Genomic DNA, 23472 nt, shown 5'->3' with positions numbered 1-23472 from the left:
TTTTAGACATGCTGAAATGTGGTGTCATGTTTTCTTTCCTAGCTGTGTTTCAGTGTTGAACTCAAGGTGATAGATCCACATCTTTAGAAATAAACTTAATAATTTCAGTTTCATCTGTATCCCATGACCTAGGAAATATGGACTTGTTATGTATTTCCAGAACAAAGATTAAGTCATCTCTTTCTGTGTATGCAAACTCATTTGAAGACATTGGTGTGGAAAATTGTGTCTGGGCAATATAATAAATACATTGGGAGTTGATAAGTGGAGGATATAACCATGTCAAATGAAACCCCTTATGGTTAAGGGATATAGTTCAAAGAACTTGGAGTAGATTTTTCTAACTTGCTCTTGTATTTTAGGACTATAAAGATTCTGTGAAGCCATCTGAAGTCATTTACCTAGTTCCTGTAGTTCTATGATGGAGAATCTAGGTTTTTGTCCTTATACAGTCCTGTAAGTTGATTGGAAGAAAGCAAGTTCTAGTAATTTTGAATATCCATGGTTGAAATGTCTTTATATTTTCAGCTTTTTTGTGTTGCTAGGTTCCCATGTAGCTCTTCACTGGGAAGAAGGAAAGAAAGATATTTGGAGATCATGTTGAAATATTAATCGGTTGTGTGTGTGCACACGTGCACTTGCATGCTTAATGGAAAATGTATCAAGTTGGGAATTCCTAGGATTGGAACTGATGTATATGATGCCAACTGTCAGGAAGTTAGACTAGTGTTATAAATATCTTATTACACATACGTACGCCCACTATCAACTTTCCTCTCAAATATAGGTGATTACGTATTAAAAGCTTTCAGTTCAGCAGAGTAAGTAGCAAAGGACACTTCTTACATATGAGATACTTGACAGCCCAACTATGGCTGTAACAATTAATTAGATGGTGCTTGGAGAATTGTATTATGGGACATATAAAAGGATGAGACCTATGGCTGGGATTTCCCATTCCGTTTGGGTAGACTGTGGCTTTGGAATTGGAAGCATGTTTTAGGATATTTGGTATTAGCTTGAGATCTACTAGCTTGTAGGTAGGAAGGGGACTTGTTTTCCTTAACTCTGTCTTATGCACTGTTACCCCTAGCTCTGTTGGAACTCTGATTTGGTCCGTAGGGATAAGGCCTTATGATAATGTAATAATGGAGGTAGCAATGGCCTGAGGTTCATAATGCCCATGTTCCTACCACCCTCACTTAGTTATTAGTAAGTTAATAGATGGTAAGTTATTAGTTATTAATGTCATTATTAGCTGAGTGATCTTAGGCAAATGACTTCACTTTTCTTCTCTGAACCTTAGTGACCTTGTATTTGAATGAGCTAAATAGTTGATAATTAAGGTCTTTTTCAGTTGTAGATGTACATAGTTTTAATAGTGATACCAAACTAACCAGAATGAAGGGATAGTCATTTTAACACTGTCATTTAAACTCCTTGAAGGCAAGAATTGTGTCTTATTCATTTTTGTATCCCCTAAATTATCTAGAAAGTGTTTTTATTTATTCAGCAAATAGTCGTGTCAATTATTGTGGTAAATGCAAAGGATGTAAAGATTAACAAGACAGATCTAGTTGTTGCCTTTGTAGAACATTTTAAGCAAGCAATTATAATACAGTACAATGTAATAAACATGAAAATATACCAAACTGCAGGAGTACACAGGAGGGATACTTAGCAAGGATTTGGAAAGTCAAAGGAAACTTACTCTTTCCTTTTTTCAAAAATTGTGGTAAAATATACATACTTAAAATTTACCGTCTTAACCATTTTTAAATGTACAGTTCAGTGACATTAAGTACATTCACATTGTTGTGCAACCATCACCACCATCCATCTCCAGAACTTTTTTATTATCCAAAACTGAAACTCTACCCATTAAACAATAACTTCCCATTCCCCCATTCCTCCAGCCCCTGGTAACCACTATTCAACTTGCTGTCTCTATGAATTTGACTATTCTAGGTACCTCATATAAGAGAAATCAAACAACGTTTGTCCCTATTTCACTTAGCATAATATTTTCAAGGTTCATCCATGTTGTAGGATGTATCAGAATTTCATTCTTTTTTAAGGTTGATGATATTCCATTGCAAATGTATACCACATTTTATCCAGGAACCCTGCCCATTTTTTTTGTGCCATCCTCTCACCTTCCCTCTCTATATCAGACAATGCTCTGCTGCTATTCATAGGGTTTTCATGGCCAGTTTTTTCAGAAGTGGATGGCCAGGTCCTTCTTCCTGGTCTCTCTTAGTCTGGAAGCTCCACTGAATCCTGTCCACCATGGGTAAAATTGCTGGTATTTGAAATATCAGTGGCATAGCTTTCAGCATCATAGCAACACAGAGCTGCCACAGTATGACAACCAGCAGACAGGTGGTGTGGTTCCCTGACTAGGAAAGAACCCAGGCTGTGGTGATGAGAGTGCCGAATCTTAACCACTAGACCACCAGGGCTGGCCATATATATATGTGTGTGTGTGTATATATATATATATATATGTATATACATAGACCCATGATATGTTAGTGAATCTGAGATCAAATTTTGCAAGTTACTTCTGAACTTTGAAATATAATTTCTCGGGGATTGGAGAACTAAACACATTTTAACTTGCAAGGTTACCTTTACTACCCTGAACTATCTTTGATTGTAAATCCTTCTTTATATTGTTGGGTTTGAAAGAGCACAGGTAATTTTGTCCTTGACACATGTTAACACTATTCTCTCAAGCTGTTGTCTGAATTTGACCTTCCTTTCTTTCTCCCTTTCTTCCCCCCTCTTTCTTTTATGCCTTTTTAGAAGTTTTTTTGTTTTAGCCCCATCTTTTAGTGGGCCTTAGCCTTTTGGCCATTATTTTTGTCAGTATTCCTTTGCAATGATATTTTTAGAACTTTATTATTGTGCATATGTCCCCATGTTCTCCAAGCTGTTCATGACTGTATCTATAATACTTTCCTCATATTATCTAAGAATTTATGGTTATATAGAGAAAATTTTACTGCTGTATGCCTGGAAAAGAACCTGGCACTTAATATATATCAGTGAAATGTAGTGAATGAACTTCGCTTTCTAGGATTGCCTTATCCTTACAAGTTCTATATTCTTGTAGACTCCTTGACCATGCATTCATGCCTTACTTTTCTTTCAGTATTTAAAAAATTTGTTTATAATAAGGTTACATATTTGACTATGATGTACCTCTTTTTTCAGTATAAAAATTTTGTGAAATTATTACTTTTTTGCCTAGGTTCCTGATATGTTCGTGTGACCAACAAATTATTCTTTATTGCTCAGATTTAAGTACACAGTAATAGAAGCTTTCCCTTTTGAGAGAGGAAAACGTCATCAACCTTAGTCAATAATTTTATTGAATGCTTTTAGCAAATAGCAGGTTATTTGAAATACTCCACCATTATTAAATCTTGTCTTTGTGCCATTGTTAAAGCTGGGTAAGAAAGCATTCTATCTTCTGGTAGTCTATAGTATATTTTTCACCTTATCAGTGGTAGGAGACAACCACAGCATCTATTCCAATCTTTAGAATATCTGCTAAAACAAGCCATGATCCAAAGTTTCTGATTCATACTTGTATTCTAATCACACGACATTGGATATTCAGTTCATTTACTGTCATTTTTTCTGTTTAAGGTGAAATTTACAAATATAAATCTTAGGGAATTTATTAAGCTTAGAAATTAATAAGTATCGCTAGATTGAATAGGCTCTAAGAGTCTAAGAAAAGTTACATAGAGGCCGGCCCCGTGGCTGAGTGGTTAAGTTTGTGCACTCCACTTCGGTGGCCCAGGGTTTTGCTGGTTTGGATCCTGGGCGTGGACATGGCACCGCTCATCAGGCCACGCTGAGGCAGTGTCCCACATGCCACAACTGGAAGGACCTACAACTAAAATATACAACTATGTACCAGAGGGCTTTGGGGAGAAAAAGGAAAAATAAAATCTTAAAAAAAAAAAAAAAAAAGAAAAGTTACATAGTCTTAGCTAAAACCCCTTCACAGCTAGAAATTTTCAGGTTTTGCTTGTGTTTACCATGGGAATTTTGATGCTATTAAGTGGTTCTCCTCCCTTTCTATTCCATTTTCAGACTAAACTATTCCTTTGATTTTTGTTTTCCAGAAGAGTTTATGTGAATAAAACACCTTACATAGATAACAGCAGTAAAGGCTTTTAGTCTCTCCTTGTAAAGAAGGAGAACGGTGGTTATATTGGTGTGATTGATCTGAAGGCCACTTAACAGGGCAAGTAGTCGCAGTAAAACAGGAACCTCAAAGTAGGTATTTGAAGGGCTAAAGTAGATTTCATTAAATCCCTGTGTTGAAGTTATTCCAGTAATGTGAAGCCTCAGTCTTGCTCTTCCTTAGCACTTACTCTTATTTTAAACACAATTTTAACACACTTGGCTATTTGGTTTCCTGGTCAATGGTAGATTAGCAAATAGCAGATTAGAAGAAGAGATGTTGGAAGCTACTTATTGGCAGGCCGCCTTGACCTGCAAGAACTGTGAGTTAATGCTGCAAATGAACAAACAGGAAAACTGTTAAAGGCAGGTGATAAAAAATAAAAAAGCACAGCACTCAGATATCCTTGTGACAGAGTTCACCGTCCCTACAGACTTTAGTCGCCCTTGAGGACATTAGCACTGCACAGTAATTGAGGTACATAATGGTGACTAATTCAATAAAGACTTGATTGTGTTCTATAGATTTTTTAAATGAAAAAGGAAGCATATAATTCATTTTATAAAGATTTCTATTCAGAATGGCTAAACTAACACAATTTGTCACTTAGAGTAAAACTCAGTTCTATAGAAAATGAATTTTTTGGCCTCCCATCTTCCTCAGGGATGCCTAGTAATTACGGAGGTCGTGTGTTGTCTGGGAGGGCCCAGGTGGTGTGCTTTTAGAATATATCTAGACATTGTCTAAGTAGATGCTTGAATTCTATGGAGAAGTAAAGAACATTTTTTGGTCTTCTTAGAAGGAGAGGAGTAAGAGTTTGTTTCTTTAAAAATATCTTTGAATGAGGTGATTCAGTGGTGCTAGTCACCATAGAAATGACTTAAATTAAAAACCAAGTTGTTGAAAACAGCATGTTCTTGCTGAGTGACAGTCCTGATTCACTCAGTATGTAAAATATTCTTTAAAAGTCTACATATGGGGTGGTTGAAGGTCCAGATAATTCCGGGAGGATGGAGGGAGAATCATGGAGAAACTCTTTTGTATACTTTAAATTATGATTTTTATCTGACAACCACATAGGTCGTCCTATTTTTCTAGAGGTGCTAATTAGCATACTTAAATTGAATTATAAGGACACTTACCTGTGGTTTTGAGGGGATTGATTTTATTGGGAAACAAACTATTTTCCAGCATATTTTTTGAAACTTCATACTTGAACATTTTTTTTCGTTCTGTCTAAAAGAATACCACTGGATTCTGTCGTCTGGTTAGAGAAATAAAAGGGTCTTTTATGTTTTATTTTATGTTATTTTTTCCCCCTGACTCTTCTAACCCAAATGGTATCTCTGACTTTAAAATATAGCCTTTAAAAAATAACCCAATGACATCACTATTCTAATGTCCCTTTTGTTTTCTTCCTTAACCTTCCTTCCTATCTGTGAAATCTTCGCATTGGGTGGATCCTAGGTCAGTCAATTAATATAAGGACCCACTTAATGGAAAAACCGTTTCTCTGACATCCATGATAGACGGTCATTCAGCTTCTGAGTGAATATTTCCAGTGATAGTAAGCTCACTATTCCTAAGCAGCCCATTTAATTATTAAATATCTCTGATCATTAGTGATTTTTTCTTTTTACTTCAGTGAGATGAACACTGTGTAATTTCCATGGACTACTCTGAGTTTTGCCCTTAGGCATCACATAGAATTTGGCAGCTCTTGAAATTTGTGAAGGTAACAATCATCTCCCTGCTTTAGATTCTCTTTCTTTAGGCTAAGCATCCCAGTATCCTTCAATTATTTGCCTTATGATGTTTTCAAATTCCATCATCTTCTGTCTCTTCTTTGGGCAGATTCTGGTTTAAAATAAACTGTCCAGAACTGAATATAAGATTTAAGATGTAATATAAATAGTGAGAACTGAGGGGTTGTTACTTTCCCTGATCTTCTGCATGGAGAGTGAAGCCTAAGAGATCAGGGACTGTGTTCTTCTCACTGTTGTAGCCCCACTTCTTACCTTACTCCTAGAACATGACAACGTTCTCAGAAAATATATGTTGAAGAATCAAATGAGTACTCTGGTTACTATAAATCTAGAAATGCAGCTAAAGATTCCTAGCTGTTTTACAATTTTGTCTCTTTTGGATCATGTTCAGTTAAGATCTTAACATCCTTTTCTTATGAACTTGTCACATTGGATAACCTCCATCCTGTATATGTATAGTTGATATAATTAAAGCTAAGTTATTCTTTTTCCTTGTATTTATTCATTTACTAAACAAATATTTATTGAGTACCTACAGTGTTCCATGTTAGTGGTAGGTTCTGTGCTAGGTAGCACAAGTTCTGTGCTGAGTACTAGGTAGACTGTGGAAGGGAAAACAGCCCTTCTGTCATGGATATTACAATGTAATTGGAGGTGATGAAGTGAGAAAGACAGACATTAAACTGGTAGACAAGTATGTCTTATACATTGAGAGAAGTTCTGTGAAGGAAGCAAATAGGTTCTGGGATAGAGAACTGGGGAGGGGACTTCTGGGGAGACTCAAGTAGATATTAGGGCATCAAGGAAGGTTCTTTTGGAGAGGAATTATTCAAGCTGAAACTTGAAGTATAAGAAATCAGACGTTACAGGCAATGGAGTGCTTTCCGGTTCAAGGAAATGGCATGCACAGATGTCTTGAGCCAGGAAAGCACTTGGCTAGTGTGACTAGAGTAGAGAGGCTAGGAGGAAAGTGGCACAAGGTGAGTTTGGTGACATTGTTCAAGAACCTGGAGTTCAGGTGACACGTAAAGGAGGCTTGCACAAGTATGGTTGTAGTTAGAGAAGGTGAAAAGTGCGTTGAGTCTGAATGTATTTTGGAGGTAAACTCTATAAGACTAACCGATGGGTTTGATTGGAGAGGGAAATGAAGAAGGCTGAGACAAGAATAGCGCTCAGGTTTCTGGTGTGAGCTCCTGGGTGGTATGATTGAGCCATTTGCTGGGATAGGAAAAAGAATCAAGAATTTCATTTTGAACATGTTTTATTGAGATGCCTGTGAGATATCCATCTCTCTTCCTCTCTCTTTTCTATTTTGGTTCTGTTGCTCGACCTGTCTTATTAAGCCATTTATCAGAGTGGTCCAAGGAAGATGTGTTATAGAAATGCCTTCAGGCTCAGACATGAAACTGCCTGGGTTAATGCTAAACAGAATAAGCTAGGGAAACTAAAGGCGACGGTAGTTCTTAAGCCTTAGTTGCAAAGCTTTTCAAGTTTCTTTGCCCAGTATTGGTTTCAGCTTCCCTAGGGATTCCCATTGTGAATTTATTCACTGATAACCTGAATTTACCCAATCATTGTTGAGTTTCTCGCTGCCTCTAGCCTCTCTTGCTTCTACTCTGTTTACCCACTTCCCTGTTTAAAAACCTTCTATGGTTCTCCACTGCCTTCAGGATTAAGTCTGAACTATTTAGCATGTTTTTCAAGTTCTTCCCTAATCTGTCTTCTATGCCAGTCCTTCCCTTTCTCCCCATTCCACCTTCACATACACTCTATGGGAAGAGAAATATGTAAGTGAGTGGGGGACTTGAAACTGGTGGGAATGGAGGTGGTCTTGGCCAAGCTGAATAGTCCATAAATTCTCAACTGATAAGGACTTCTTTAGCAAAGAACAGTGGGGTAGAAGCATCTGAAGTACCAAGTTTTACAAAGACAGATACCATTCTGGGAATTTATTGAATCACTAATCTTGTAGTATATTAATAGTCTCATTAAAGCGTGGCTTAGTTGTATGATCTGAGGCAAGTTTTTTAACCTCCGAGGGCCTGTTTATTTATCTAGGAAATGAAAACACCTACCTTATGGAATAGTTGTAAGATAACATGGTAAATTATGTAGAATAATATGGTGTTTAGTAGGTACTCAATAAATGGTAGCTACTATTATTATTATTTCAATTAGAATTAATTTTAAATGTTAAATCTATTTTAGCCCTACCTCTTTCTACTTCCCTTTTATACCCCTATTCCAACCAGTCTGAACTCCTTACTAGTTCCCAAATAGCTACAATATTGTCACCAATGCCAGTTCCCTTGACTGGCATTCTATTTGCTCTTTGCACTTCAAGTTTCTTTCTATTGACATCTTGTACTCATCCTTTAAAGCCTGACTTGAAAACTACCTTTTCCACATAAGCTTTTGTGATCACTCTAGTTGAAAGCTCTCACTTTATACTTCTGTAATGCTTAATTGGTTCCAGTCATGAGGCCCTGCTGATTAAGCACTAGGTACTCCCTTGTGTTTTAGTTATTTGTGTATATGTCTTATCTCCTTAAGAATTGTGTATTATCCTTTTTTGGTCCTTCTCAAAGAGCTGAGCCCAAACCTTACAGATGATTAGCACTCACTAAACATTGGGAGATGTTCAGTGAGCTAATATGAAGAGTACTACCAATAAATCATTAAAGTTCATCCCTAAATGGTGATTGTAAGGGAAATTTTCTTTCTTTTATTTTTTAAGGGATGCTTTTTTGGTGAGGAAGATTGGCCTGAGCTAACATCTGCTGCCAATTTCCCTCTTTTTTTTAATTCTCCCCAAAGCCCCAGTACGTAGTTGTATATCCTAGCTGTAAGTCCTTCTAGTTCTTCTGTATGGCACGCCACCACAGCATGGCTTGATGAGTGGTATGTAGGTCTGCGCCCAGGATCTAAACTGGCAAACCCTGGGCTGCCAAAGCAGAGTGCGTGAACCCAATCACTATGCCACCAGGTCAGCCCCAGGAAATTTTCTTAATGGTGCCAAACTGTAGTGTTTTTACCAAGTTTTCCACCCAAGAAGCATTAATGAAGCACTGACTGTACTAATGCTAGAAAGAGATACAAAAGAGCTGAAAGAGGGGCTAGCCCCGTGGCCGAGTGGTTAAGTCCGCGCATTCTGCTTCGGCGGCCCAGGGTTCGGATCCCAGGCGTGGACATGGCACCGCTCATTAGGCCATGTTCAGGCGGTGTCCCACATGCCACAACTAGAAGGACCCACAACTAAAATATATACAACTATGTACTGGGGGGATTTGGGGGAGAAAAAAGCAGGAAGAAAAAACAAAAAAGAAGATGGGCAACATTTGTTAGCTCAGGTGCCAATCTTTAAAAAAAAAAAAAAGAGATGAAAGATATTGTCTGGCCATTGCAATCTACTCAGTATCAGGGTTTTAAAGATCTAATTTTCCTCAACTCAACAGATGCACACTGTTAAAACAAGTGTACCTTTGATGCCAGATGGAGTATAATTCCTAGGGTTTGGAGGATTAGGATTAAGAAGGAATGGGAACTCATCACTTTGTCTTCAGTGCTGTGCTGATTTTTTTTTTTTAATCAAAAGACCTCTTTCTGACAGTAAGTAGTAAACAGATACCTCCTTTTGGATTTTGTATCCAGAATGAAAGAGTATCATTTACATAGGAAGGGCCTGTTTGTAGAGCATTTATCCTGTCTTTGCTGCTTGACTTCTTTGTATCTTTTCCTTTGGTTATCTAGTCTGTCTTTTGTAATGTGAAGAACTTGGCTGCATGTATAACAGATTTTCCAGAATGAGTTTATTTGAGTTTTTAGTAAGTGTTCCATAGGATTTTTTCTTTTTGCTATTTATATTTTATTTGTTTAATTCTGATCAGCCTCAGAGCTAACTGGAGGTACTTGCCTGGTTCATTGGTTTCATTTTATATTCTCTCCCTACCCTCACTCCCCTTTGCTCTTGTGGCTCTTACTAATAGCATTGCTACCTGTGTGTGCATGGCTGGAAAGAACATGCATGAAAACTGTCCTTAATAATTCATTTTAATCTATTTTTCCTTGAGTACACTGAATTGTAGCCTCTTTACTGAATACTGCATTATCTGATTTCCTGATTGTTTTCTTGTATTTAATATGTCATGTTACTTAAAGTTGGTTTTAGTATGTTCCAGTAGAATTCTTTCACCCCTTTGCTTGTGTGCCTGTTCCTTATATTGTGTTCTCATCTGTTCTTTACTTATGTCCAGTTATGTGGCAAAATGTATTAGTTTTGCACTGATAGATGTTATTCTCTAATTCTTTATTCATATGTCTTGATCGTGCCTTTCTAAATGTGGCAAAGAGATCATATGAGTGGAGATACCCAGAATACTGACTCTGGGCAAGTGTCACAGCTACATGGATAACTTAGAATTGCCACGGCTCTATGGTTAAAATTTTCAATTAACTTTTGATTAAATGCCAAAAAGAATTCTGAAAAATGTTAATGGTTCAGCTTCCATGTTTAATAATGTGTTGCATTCTTTGCTTCATTCATTAATTCAGCAAGCATTTGTTGAACATTTATTGTGTCAAGTATTTCTCACTATTCATATTCCACTTTCTAAAAGTAGCTTTTTGCCATCTGTGTTTCTTAGGCATTTTGACTATGTTCCCAAAGTCATAGTGGTTTTCTGTGCCTCGCTACTCAAAGTGTGGTCAGTGGGCCAGCAGCATTGGTGCCATCTGGGAGCTTGTTATGAATGTAGAGTCTCAGGCCCCTTCCAGACATGCTACATCAGAACCTGTATTTTAACAAGATTGCTAGTTGACTCAGTGCACATTAAAGTTTAACAAGCACACTTATAGCATATGGATTGTTACCATCTGTGTGTTTGTGTTTTTGTTTTTTAACATTTCATTACTTACACTCATTCAGCTACTTTCTTAGAGATGACACCCTTTCATATGAAAGGAATTATAGGAATATCCTTAGAAGATCTTTTCTATTTTTAAAACTGTAAGGGGGAAATTGTAAAACAGAAGAATAAATACTCTTTTTCATTGAAAGATACAAGTAAAAGACTGTTAGAAATAGGGTTTAAGTAATTTTCTTGTCTGCTAAAACTTTCACAAAAGGTTTGTAATTGTTTTTATGGATCTTTATGAGAGACCTTGTTGTAAAGTACGTTGTGTAGGGAAATTTTAATGTGGATGTGGTTTCTGTTCCTTTTCAGTAAGGTGAATGGTAAAGTCATATCTGAAATCCATGGAAAATAGTGCTAAACCCTCAGCCTGTCCTCAGTTTGCTTTTGCAAAGGAAGTATGAAGTAAACTGGTACTCTCAAATCCAATCATTACTCTTTAGAATAACTTGTGGTTTGATATCCAGATTTTCATTCTGGGTCAAGTTTGATTACTTAGTGATTAAAGAAAAATAGTTTTGTTTTTTTGTTGTTGTTTGTTTTCTGAGGAAGATTTGCCCTGAGCTGACATCCTTTGCCAATCCTCCTCTTCTTTGTGCTTGGGGAAGATTAGCCTGAGCTCACACCTGTGCCAGTCTTCCTCTACTTTGTGTGTGGGATGCCTCCACAGCATGGCTGATAAATGCAGTAGGTCCGCACCCGGGATCCGAACCTGTGAACCCGGGCTGCCGAAGTGGAGCATATGGAAATTGAACCACTCGGCCATGGGGCTGGCCCCAAGAAAAATAATTTTGGAAAAATCAATTGCCTACTCCTACTACGAGGAAGAATTAAAGACAATTTTATTTCTTTTATTTAAGTACAAGTGTATCTCACCTAGGGGTAACAAATTAAGAATATATATTGGTTGGTAAGTGTTTTAAGTAGTGTTTATAAAGATTGAATTGCGTATTTTATTAGCACAGAGTAATTTTGATGACTTGGAAAATGTGCTTCTTTAAATATTTTTATTGCTTAAAATAGTTTTAAGGCTTAAAATAAAATAATTTGAGTAGATCAACAGTAAGAGTCCGCATAAAGACTTTTCCTTTTATTAATATGCCTTTATTTCAATACCACTTATAGGGGTTTGCCACCTACTAGCAGTGTGACGTTGGGCAAGTTACTTCCTGAGTTTCAATCTCCTCATTATAAGATTAGGTGATTCCTCTTTCCCTTGCAGGGTTGTTGAAAGGCTTAATTGAGATAATGTAGATGATGCTCCTGACATGGGGCCTGACACAGAAATGTTCTCAGTACCATTGGCTTCCTTCTCTTTCACTGCTTTGTTCCATTTATACACTATTTAGATTTAACTCATGTCATAAATAAGAGTTCTCTTGAATTTTTCTTTCTTTATACTAGTTCAAGTGGAATCAAGAATATAAGCTCCATGATGGCATTAGACCTTGTCATTTTGTTTTATTTACTGTTGTATCCCTAGCACCTAGGACCTGTGCTAGGTGCTTAATTAGTATTTGTTGAGTGAATGAAGGAATATTATGCATTTGAAGTAAATTTATGTGAATAAATTTAGACAACACCTTTGCAGTTTATATTTGTCATATATATTCAGTTGAAATTAATTCATTCAACACACTTTTTTCCTGGTGAGGAAGATTGGCCCTGAGCTAGCATCTGTGCCCATCTTCCTCTATTTTGTGTGTGGGATGCCACCACAGCATGGCTTGATGAGTGGTGTAGGTCCATGCCTGGGATCAGAAGCAGTGAACCAGGCCACCAAAGTGGTGTGTGCCGAACTTAACCTCTATGCAATCAGGCTGGCCCCCAACAAGCTTTTATTAGTACCTATAATATGCCAGGTACTATTCTGTCCTCATGAAACTTACATTTTAGCTGGCTGGAGGGAAAAGCAGAGAAGGTCAATAAACCAGTACATAAGTAAGTTAACAGGATGATTGTAGATAATAATGAGAGCAGTAGTGCTGTCAGGCCGTCTAGAGGAGTGAGGGCCACTACTTTAGATACAGTGTGTGGGGACACCTCTCTAAGGAGGTGACATCTGAGCTGAGACAGTAATGATAGCCTTCTAATATCCAGTAGAAGAACATCATAGGTAGAGAGAACAGCAAGTGTGAAGGGCCTGAGGAGGGAATGAGCTAAATAGAGTTCCTTAATTCCAATTGTTAATATCCAAATAAAATTACTTTATCTAAATAATATGGAGCAGATGTGAAGACAATGTAAATCTGCATTTTTTTTTTTTTTTGAGGAAGATTAGCCCCGAGCTAACATCTGCTGCCAATCCTCCTCTTTTTGCTGAGGAAGATTGGCCCTGAGCTAACATCCGTGCCCATCTTCCTCTACTTTCTATGTGGGATGCCTACCACAGCATGGCTTGCCAAGTGATGCCATGTCCGCACCCGGGATTCAAACCAGTGAACCCCAGGCCGCCAAAGTGGAATGTGCGAACTTAACTGCTGTGCCACTGGGCTGGCCCAAATGCTGCATTTTGAGTGGAGTACTTTTAGGTGTAGCAGTGATTCACCGTTACACCGTGGCTCCCCTACAGAAGCCGCCCCGGTATAGCAGTGAATCAAAGTGTGAGATCAATAGGCAACTTCATGGCCGAGTGTCTCAAAAGTCCTCTTGTATGTTGGTTATTCTTTAGTAAACTAGATGTGACAATGCTCTTTGTCTGTTCTTGTGAGACTTGACTAATAACACTGGGATTTTGAGATCAAGAGGCTAGAAACCAGTAAGTTTGAAATATGTGAGGTATACAGCCTATCTTCTCAACCATAATTGAATTAATGTCTGCTTTCTAAAATTTTCTTCTCTATTTTATTTTTCTCTATGATTTGTCTATTTTTCTTTATTGTAATAGTTTCACTGCCTACTCTTAAAAATACTGAACATTCAAAATTGTATTTGTCAGAAGGAAAAACATCTTAAAGAACTTAAACTGCAATGCCTCTGCAAGAGGTTGTAATTTAGTATTGTAACATGAAAACCTAAGGAATTCTTTAGCGATTATTTTAATCGTATACTGCTGTTGTCAAATCAGATAAATGATCAGAATTCTGCCTTTGCTGTTCTTGATAGAGAAGTCTATGCATTCTAAGAAATATGAAGAAGAAGAAAGAGTTGAGGAACTTTTAATCTCATCAGCTCTTGGGATGTAGAGAATTTTACAAAGAATAATTCCTGCAAACCTTGCACCTTCAGACTGATATCCTCAAAGAACAGTATACAAATAAGATCCTTTTTTAGGAAGGATAAAACTGTATTTGCTATATGCAGTTCTGAACATTGAATTTTAAATATGATGCATTTCACCAAGATGCCTTCAGGGGGGTACTATTTTAAGCTGATTTCTCTATGTGTATATCTTTAGCAAGTCAAGGCATTAATAATTTATTCAGGATGCATAGGCAAGATATTTTTGTACTTTAATGGACAGTCTCCTTTTTAATGGACTGGAGTACTGTCTGTTGGAGATTAAAAACCTAAATGTATTAATTTTGGCACACTTGACCTGATTTAGGGTTTTGCCTACAGTAATGTGTTTTGCTTCTAAGAGCCTCCCTTTTCCATCTTCTTTTTAATAGCAACGTCATGACAACAGAAAAGAGTTTAGTGGCTGAAGCTGAAAATTCACAGCACCAAGAACAGAACGAAGAGGGAGAGGGGGCCACAAACTCAGGCCAACAAGAAACTCGGCTGGAAGAGACTTCTCAAGCGGCCGCTGAGGGAGATAATCAGTGTGAGCAGAAGCTGAAAACATCTAATGGAGACACTCCGATACATGAAGACTTGACCAAGAACAAGGAGCGGACATCAGAAAACAGGGGCCTGTCACGGCTGTTCTCCTCACTTCTCAAAAGGCCTAAATCTCAGGTCTCTGAGGAAGAAGGCAAAGAAGTAGAGTCTGGTACAGAGAAAGGTGAAGGAGGTCAGAGAGAGAGAGAATTTGGAACCAGTCTTGATGAAGAGATCATTTTGAAGGCCCCAATTGCAGCTCCTGAACCTGAACTCAAAACCGACCCGTCCTTGGATCTTCATTCATTAAGCAGTGCAGAAACACAGGTAAGGATGTGCTAACGTAGGGGAGGTGGGTGCAATGAAGGTGGGATATATGCGGTATTTTCCGCTTAAGAACATTTGGTTTTCTTTCTTACTAGCCAGTTGACTTAGGCATTGACAGTAATAAGTATCGTGAAGCTTTGGAGTTTCTGCTCTAAAGAAATTAATACAGTCAATGGAAACTTGGTTTTTAAAAAGATACTTATATTGTATAAATCAAAGAAAACAAAATGAAAGAAAAGAATTTCTTAAATGAGTCTATTCAGTCTAGATATCATTTTGCTGTAATAATAGAACAAGTCCAAGATTTTTAATAAAAGGGGAAAAAGAATTGAGGAATTGAGGTGGTTTAGAGTTCATTTTGGTGGAATTGTTAGGAATGGGATAGTTATCAGCAAACGTGTTCTTTTATGGGAATCTGCATAAAAGCCATGTGATAGATTCAAGCCATCCAGAGGTATGTGATAAGTTTGAGCCATGCCTGACTTATTTTTGTTGTTTTCTCTAACTAGATCATATTGGCCAACTAGACCACAGGGTGTAAGATATAGATGCGGAAGTCTAGCTCTTTATACCACCTTTGTAATATATAGTAGTTTGGGGCCTTAATTGTGTCACAGTGTAGGTAAAGTTAACATGAGTTATGAATTTGTTCATGTATCCAAAAAACATGGGAAATATTAGTACTGTAACTCAAACTGTTTTCTAGGAATCTCGTTTGTTTTCAGCCTTAATATCTACAAATTGAGAGTTATCTTCAAAGTCTTTTCATTTCTGAATCTGCATTGTTAAAAGTATAAGTCCCATCTCAGATTTGGGCTATACAGTTTTATTAGAATTTTCTAAAATTACATGTATTTCTAGAAATATTACTTGTATATTAAAAGTGCTAAAGTAAAATTTAGGGTGAATTATGCACTTGCTATTAGTGAATCAAGATTGTAAACAAGATTAACTATATAATGTAATAGTTAAAAATGTAGGTTATGAGGGCTAGCCCCAGTGGCCTAGTTGTTAAGTTCAGCACACTCTGTTTTGGCAGCCCAGGTTTGGTTCCTGGGCATGGACCTACACCACTCATCTGTCAGTGGCTCTGCTGTCATGGCAGCCCACATACAAAAAAAAAGAGAGAAAGATTGGCAACAGATATTAGCTCAGGGCGAATCTTCTCAGCAAACAGAGGAAGATTGGCAATAGATGTTAGCTCAGGGCAAATCTTCCTTGGCAAAAAAAAAAAAAAAAAAAAAAGCAGGCTATGGAATCAGACCAGGTGGTTCAAATCATAGAGAAGTGACTCTTTTTGCTTTATCAGTTTCTTCCTCTCTACAATGAGGATAATAATATCTACCTTATTTGGCTATTATGAGGATTAAAAGAGATGAACATGTAAAGCTCTTAAGACATTGCCTGGAATATAATAAGCACTCAATAAATATTAGTTATTATTACTCAGTTAATAAACCTGAACAGTAAAAGCAAAGAATCTCTACATATCTTAATATCATTAATTTTATTTTAGGAATACCAAGAGAGTTAAAGTATATTGTCTTTTAGGAACTTTGGTACTTTCAAGGTTTTTAACTGCTTTTTTCCTCCTCTGCTTTATGTAGGAAAAATCCATTTCTTGTATTAGTTAACGTTTGAATCAGAGCTTGTCTATTTTGTCTAAAGAACATATCATTTGTAGTGAAGTTAAAGCAGATGACACACAAAGTTAATTTTAGATTGAACTAAAGTCTCATTCACTGATACTTCATTAATTCCGAATTGAGATAAATTGTATGCAGGTGTTTGTCTACATATGACAAAAAAGAAACAAATTAGTACTGTTAAATTTCAAGGGGATGTTGTTTAAAGGAGCAAAGTATTTTAGGCCTTTTGCAATCTATTATTTACAGTCAAAACCTCATGGCACAAAACATTGTGGATAAAGGTTTATTTGGTTAACCATATTTCTGTATTTGTAGTAGAATTTCATTTTCTATCCGGGATTTTTTAAAGCGAGTTTGCATTATAGGTCTACACCTTCAGTCGTCATCTAGGCTACCTTGGAATTTTTGGAAGACATATGTCAGTTTTTAATGTTTCTTTATTCATTCAGCAAATATTTATTGACAACCTACCATGTGTGCCAGGCCCTAAGCTGGATATACAGTAGTTAATGAAAACTACAATATGGCAAAGAGGTTTAAGATCGTAGGTTGTGGAGCCGGACTGGTGTGTGACTTATTAACTGTATGACCCTGGGCAAGTTACTTTAACTTCTCTGGCCTCCGTTTCTCATCTGTCAAGTGGGGATGATAATAGTACCTTCCCCATAGGGTTATTATGAGGATAAAATGAATTCATATAGGTAATGCTCATAGAACAGTAACTGGAATGGCTATTGGAATAGCTGTATATATGTTTGCTATTATTATGATTATGATTATTATAAAACATGATCTCTGCTCTTGTGGACTTTATAGTCTAATGGAGGAGACAAAAAAGTAGTAAATAAAAAATAACTTATTATTGTAATAAATGTTACGGAGGCAATAAACAGGGTACTGACGTGAAGAATAGTAGAGTGGGGATAGGGTAGATAGGGTAGCCAGTGCAGGCCTCGACGAAGAGATTGCAGTGAAGAGGATCGTAAAGGGCAGGGAGGAGCCGTTTAGACCACCTCTGATTTCTGTTGCAGGAACCAAATACATCTTTAAATCCCTTTTCCTAGACGTCAACCATGTATTCTTTTGAAATACAGGAATTGGTGAGGTTTAATTAAGAATTGTTCATCAGTTTTATTGTGTTGGAAGTAAGAAAGTATGTGCCAAAATGTTGTCCCACTTATCTGTATTACTTTGGGATAATTTAGTGATTATCGTAGGAGACCCAGATTTCCATCCATCTCTTGTTTCTTTGAGTTTTTGCATTTAGCATGATTGCTACCTGGTGGAAAGGAGTTAACTGGTAGTTACAGTTGTTAGCTTACTACGTAAGTTGCTTTAGGCTCTAAAATTGGTCCCAAGAACCCCTCTTAGTCATTCATAAAATTTAGAATATGTGACAAATCACATCTCGCTTTGAAATTCATAAAACTTCCTTGCTAAAATTGAGGCACCTGGGGCAGAGATGTGAAAGTTTTGATGGACTTTAATGTATAATGGATAGTCAGGAAGAAAATATAATGCTGAGAGCAATAGACTGGGGTCCCCTTAGTTTACCTGTAACCTTCATTTATTGATTTGAAAGATAAGATTCTATCTGAGAAGCTTTGAGAATAGCGGTCTGTAGATCATTTGGGAGATCATAATATCTTTTACAGAAAAATAATTATTTAATCTTAATGTCACTTATATTTGTTGTAACAATTTTTCTTCTTCAGTTAGTGCTTTTATTGGTAGCATTATCATAGGTAAAAGTGTATACAGCATGTTTTGTGAAATGTCTTTATTACTGACTTGGTGGTATCATGGATATGTAGCCTGCTCAGGAAGAACGCAGAGAAGACCCAGACTTTGAAACTAAGGAAGAAGAAGGTCTTGAAGAGTGCTCTAAAATAGAAGTGAAAGAAGAAAGTCCTGAATCTAAAGCAGAAAGAGAATTAAAAGCTTCCCAGAAATCAATCAGAAGACACAGAAACATGCATTGCAAGGTTTCTTTGTTGGATGACACAGTTTATGAATGTGTTGTGGAGGTGAGTGTATTTTAATTTCCAGGAGTCAGAACTCTTATAAATTGTTTCATGTAGGGTTGGGCAAGTGGTGCCATGGCCTGAGATAAGTCCCAGTATAATGACTGTTTCTGTGGACTGAGATGTTAATAATGATTTTCTGGAGGTGGAAGTGTGGAAGGATTATAAGTTAGTCTAATTTTCTTTTCTGTGTGTTTCTGTATCTGCCAAATCTTGTGAATTGAGCATGTGTTACTTTTATAATCAAAAACAGTTTTGTTAAAAGAAAAAAAAGGGTGGGAGCTGGCCCTGTGGTGTAGTGGTTAAGTTTGGTGAGCTCCACTTCAGCGGCCCAGGTTTGCAGTTCGGATCCCAGATGCAGACCTACACCACTCATCAGCCATGCTGTGGTGGTGACCTACGTACAAAATAGAGGAAGACTGGCACAGATGTTAGCTCAGCGACAATCTTCCTCAGCAAAAAAAAAGGGGGGGGTATATTTATAGAGTGACCTTCCATGACTAAATTTCCTAGGATAGCCTCAATTTCTGTTATTAGGTCGATCTGTCTCCATAACTGTATTTGTCAAAAAAATTACTTTCTATTCATTTCTGCTCTCCCAGATCTAAACTTTTAGTTTACTTAATGTATTTCTATAGCCCCATGAGATAGTATATAAAAAATTTAAATCAAGTAATGCCGTTTCTTAAAATTCTCTATTATTTTCTGAAAGAATAAGTAATGTATCAGGATTGAATAAAAATGTCAGAGTTATTCAGTTACTTTTTTGCTCCTTCAAGACAAGTTAAAATCCTTAAAAATCTATTAACTACCTTTTTGAACTGGAGCAATAATTGTCAATTGTGATATGCTTGATATATAATCCATTGTGATTATTATTAACAATAGCTTTTGTTGATAAAACATAATTCACATATACTTGTATCTTAGGTGTGTAACAAATTATTTCTGAATTGAATTATTTATGTGCAAATACAAATCTATTAAAGCACAAATAAATAGTATAAAATATGTGTTATATTAATTAATAGGTATTCTTTCTCCAAGTTTTAGAAAGGAAGTCAAGAAAAATGTACTGTTGTACTTTGAAGATAGCTACTACACCTGGTAACAGAGGAGACGTAGGGTCTGCTCTTCCTACTTCTTACCATTATCTAGTTTAGAGATGGGGAAAGCTATTCTACACTCGTTCTTTCCATTCAGACCAAGATCCAGATATAGGTCCCTTATATCTGAACCATTTGAGGGTAAGTGTATTTCAGAATTCAGAATTTAGATGAGCAATAAGTAATATTCTGCATATTTCGTAACATACCCAGTAGGGTATGTGGCAGTGCCCACATGATCAAGTATGTTATTTTTATGGTAAAATATATGAAGATTCATTCTAAGATGGATACCTAAAGATCACAAATAGCCTCATAACAGTTCAGGTCAGAATTTGCCTTCAGATGAGCTTTAGTGACCAAAAAACACCAACCTTTTACTTTTTAGAAGTTCTGGATTTTGGAATTATGAATGAGGGAGTAAGGACTTGACTTGTACATGAAGAATTCCCAAATCATCTCTGTCTTTTAGAGTGAAAACATAGGAGGGAAGAAAATGAAGAAGATGATGTAATGTAGATGGGTTAAGTCTGAAAAAGAATTAACATCTATGTGAATTACTAATTGTCATAAAAAATAACTCAGCTCATTGAGAGAAGGACCTGTAGTATATCTGTGCCAAAAAATGACTTCTAATTTTTTTGAAGTTTTAAAAACTATGTTTCTCAGAAGGCATTAGCATGTTTGATTTTTTCAACAATTCCATAGATAGGTAGGACAGGTGTAAATATTCTTATTGTACAGATGAGAAAGCTAATGTTCAGAAATATTAATTGAATCAACTCAGGTTGTTTAGCTAATAAATGGAAGAACCAGGACTTTTTGACTCTAAATCTCAGCCTCTAAGTTAGACATTTCTCCCTTGTAAATAAGACTACAAGCACCCAAATGTGACAGTGGTTTGACTTTTTCGGTGAAGACACATTAAGAAAATGATTTGTAGCACAACTGAAAGAACCGCTACAACAGGTAATATCCCGTTGGGTGCCTCGAAGTTTAGACCGTATGCATTTTTCTGACAGAGAGTGCAGGGAGTTGAGACAAGGCTCATTCTCATGGGACATTTGGTCTGAGGATGATGGAGTCTAATGATTTGCATAGCCACTATTAACTGTCAGTGTCGACAGTTGATTCTGTTAATTCAGGTGGCCACAGTGACTGACAGCAGCCCATAGCAAGTTTCAGGAAATATTGCACCAAAAATAAAGAATGTGATGTTTAGGATGGAGGTGGGGGATGGTAGATGGAGGGAAAGAGGAATTGTGCTTTGAATTGGAGCACTATTTCCAAGCCATTATAAGTGTGTTTTGCATATTTAAGCTGACAAATTAAGAAATAGGAATTTTATAACTCACATTGTTTTCCTTACACTGTATAGCCATCTGAAAGCCTTAGTAACCAAGGATAAACGACAAAATTGGAAAGTGACACTTTATTTGGTGATGAATCAGGAATAAGAGGAAACCTCAACTAAAGTATGTATGTCTTTGCAGAAACATGCTAAGGGACAAGACTTGCATAAACGAGTATGTGAGCACCTCAATCTTTTGGAAGAAGACTACTTTGGTCTTGCCATTTGGGATAATACAACCTCTAAGGTGAGGGGACTGCTTGTAATGTAAGAAGCTGACAAAAAATTTGAGTCCTTTTATTGCTGTTAAGAATGTACTTATGCCTGCCTTTCCAAGACACGATGTACTTAGAGTTATTCCTGTCTATTCTTGTTTCTCAGATCTTCCCTCTAGAATGAATATTTTAAAGAAAAATGTGTTCTTTCATTGTTGAGAGAAAGTAGCTACTGTGTATTTTTAAATGACAGGGAAAGTACAGAGCTATGATATTCTGAATAGCAAGAAGATAGCAATAAATTCATATATTATACAATTAGTATTATATCTAATATGTAGAGGGTTCATAATAAATATTTGTTGAATGGATGGTCTATCAATATTACAATTATAGGATAATTATGATATATACTTATGTTATCATTTGAGAGTAATATTATAAAAGAGAATAAAGTCCCAATATTATTGAAGCAGTCATACAATGAATCTGAATTTTTCTTCCAGCCTAAAAGGAAACCAGTAGTTAACTTTTAAAGGAAGTAAAAGAAAGTATAAGAACATAGAGGAGGAAAGAAAGGTTAAAAGTCAGGTATTTACTTCAAAAAACTTGAATTATTTCCTGGTCCAATTAACTGAAAATTACGCATATTTAACTTAAAATCTAACGATGAAAACTTGAGTCCAGTTTAACAGGTATTCGCAGGTGGTATACTAGATGACATGAACACAGCTATGAATAAGATAGACATGGTCCCTGCCCTCTAGAGGACTAGAGTTTGTCATGATGAGGGTCATGCAGAAGGAAATATGAGATGTCGTGGGAGGATATGGCGAGGGAAGTCTTCTCTGAGGAGGTGATGCTTAAGCTAAAACCTGAAAGATAAAATGGACAAGTGACGCAGAGAGAGAAGGGCTTGTTGAAAGGCCTAGAGTTGAGAGTGGCCTGTGGTGAACTAAGAGCCATCTAGCCTGACTGAACATAGGGCGCGAGGAACGGAGTAATAGATGAATTTGGAGAGCCATGCGAGGGGCCAGGTCATAGGGAGAGAGTCTTGTGTACAATGTATTCAAGCCATTTTAGTTGGTTTTTCTCCAAGATGATTTATATTTATTAAGAAAAGTTGAAGGGCAGCAGCCTTTAACAACTGCAAATCCTATAGATTGGGTTATTTGAGTTAGATAATACGCACTAGAAGACAGGGAATTACCCTTTGCCTAAACAAAATCTATTTGTAGAATATCCTAGAATATTTGTAGTTTGTAACAGTTTGTTCCTCCTGTGAATGACTATTGACTCAAACAGAAGAACTATGTTTGCCAGCGCTAGGTTAATGTTGTTCTTTAAGACTTAACTTCTGATTTGTCTCCTTAAAGGCTCAAACCAGCCTGTACTGAAGCCTCTAATTTTCGTTGTAAGAGAAGATTGAAAGTAATTAAAAAACAAAACAATACCCCCAAAACTATCATGGAAAGCTTTCTGCGGCTGTGAGCCAGAAAATTCTCCCATGAATCAAGGAAAATACTCTGAAAAGTATTTTATGTTATACAAGCTCAGTGAGATAAAATTGAATATTTTTATATTGTGGGGGAAAAAACTTCAAGGTTGATTTGAGAATATTTGAGAGTACTTGAATTTGGCATGTACAGAAAGTCTACTGAGTACCTACTTGTTTAATATAACAGGAAATAATTTTCCTATGAACCAAGCATGCTTACACTTCTAGAAGCTGGTTCATCTAAACTCATGCAGCAGAGGAAATTCTTCCCACTTGCAGTTGAGTTTCCAGGGCCCACACTGGTTCAAAAACTTCCAGTTGCATTGAAAACTTTTAACCATTGTTGGTGTCATCCATACTCTGTCCTGTCAACAAGTTTTATTTCCTTTGTAGTAGTTTTTACTATCTTATTTATTTTTTAATGAGCAAATATTACATTGCTTTATTTATATTTATTTATTTGTTTATCTGTAAAGCGATGTTAAAAGTGCCTAATATATAAGCTGAATAGACAAGTACATACCTGGCTGTGCAAAAAAAGGGCATTATTGTCCCTCTTGGCTAAAATATTTCTGGAAAAGAAAAGTTGATGTCTCTGAATTATAATCTAGTTTCAACTTCCCTGATAGTTTATAAGCATCCCTTCTGGGGAAGTCAGTG

General features: G+C 36.6%; 1 protein-coding gene across 50 annotated transcripts in view; it reads left to right on the top strand.

Annotated features, from left to right (window-relative positions):
* The window catches only part of EPB41 (erythrocyte membrane protein band 4.1), a 174559-nt gene that overhangs the window by 60869 nt on the left and 90218 nt on the right, over positions 1–23472 (top strand). For 31 of the 50 annotated variants that reach the window (XM_023634891.2, XM_070260572.1, XM_070260570.1 and 28 more), the window contains exons 2-4: positions 14492–14969; positions 18433–18645; positions 21242–21346. In XM_023634891.2, the coding sequence (XP_023490659.1) occupies positions 14499–14969; positions 18433–18645; positions 21242–21346 (789 nt within the window). In that variant the 5' untranslated portion in view covers positions 14492–14498. The remainder of the gene's footprint in view (positions 1–14491; positions 14970–18432; positions 18646–21241; positions 21347–23472) is intronic. The other 19 variants (XM_070260603.1, XM_070260596.1, XM_070260585.1 and 16 more) reach the window with 1 other exon arrangement.

This window comes from Equus caballus, chromosome 2 (assembly GCF_041296265.1).
Source record: "Equus caballus isolate H_3958 breed thoroughbred chromosome 2, TB-T2T, whole genome shotgun sequence".
NCBI classification, from domain to species: Eukaryota; Metazoa; Chordata; class Mammalia; order Perissodactyla; family Equidae; genus Equus; species Equus caballus.
The sequence above is the reverse complement of the archived record's forward strand: the minus strand, read 5'-3'. Positions and strand labels throughout refer to the sequence as shown.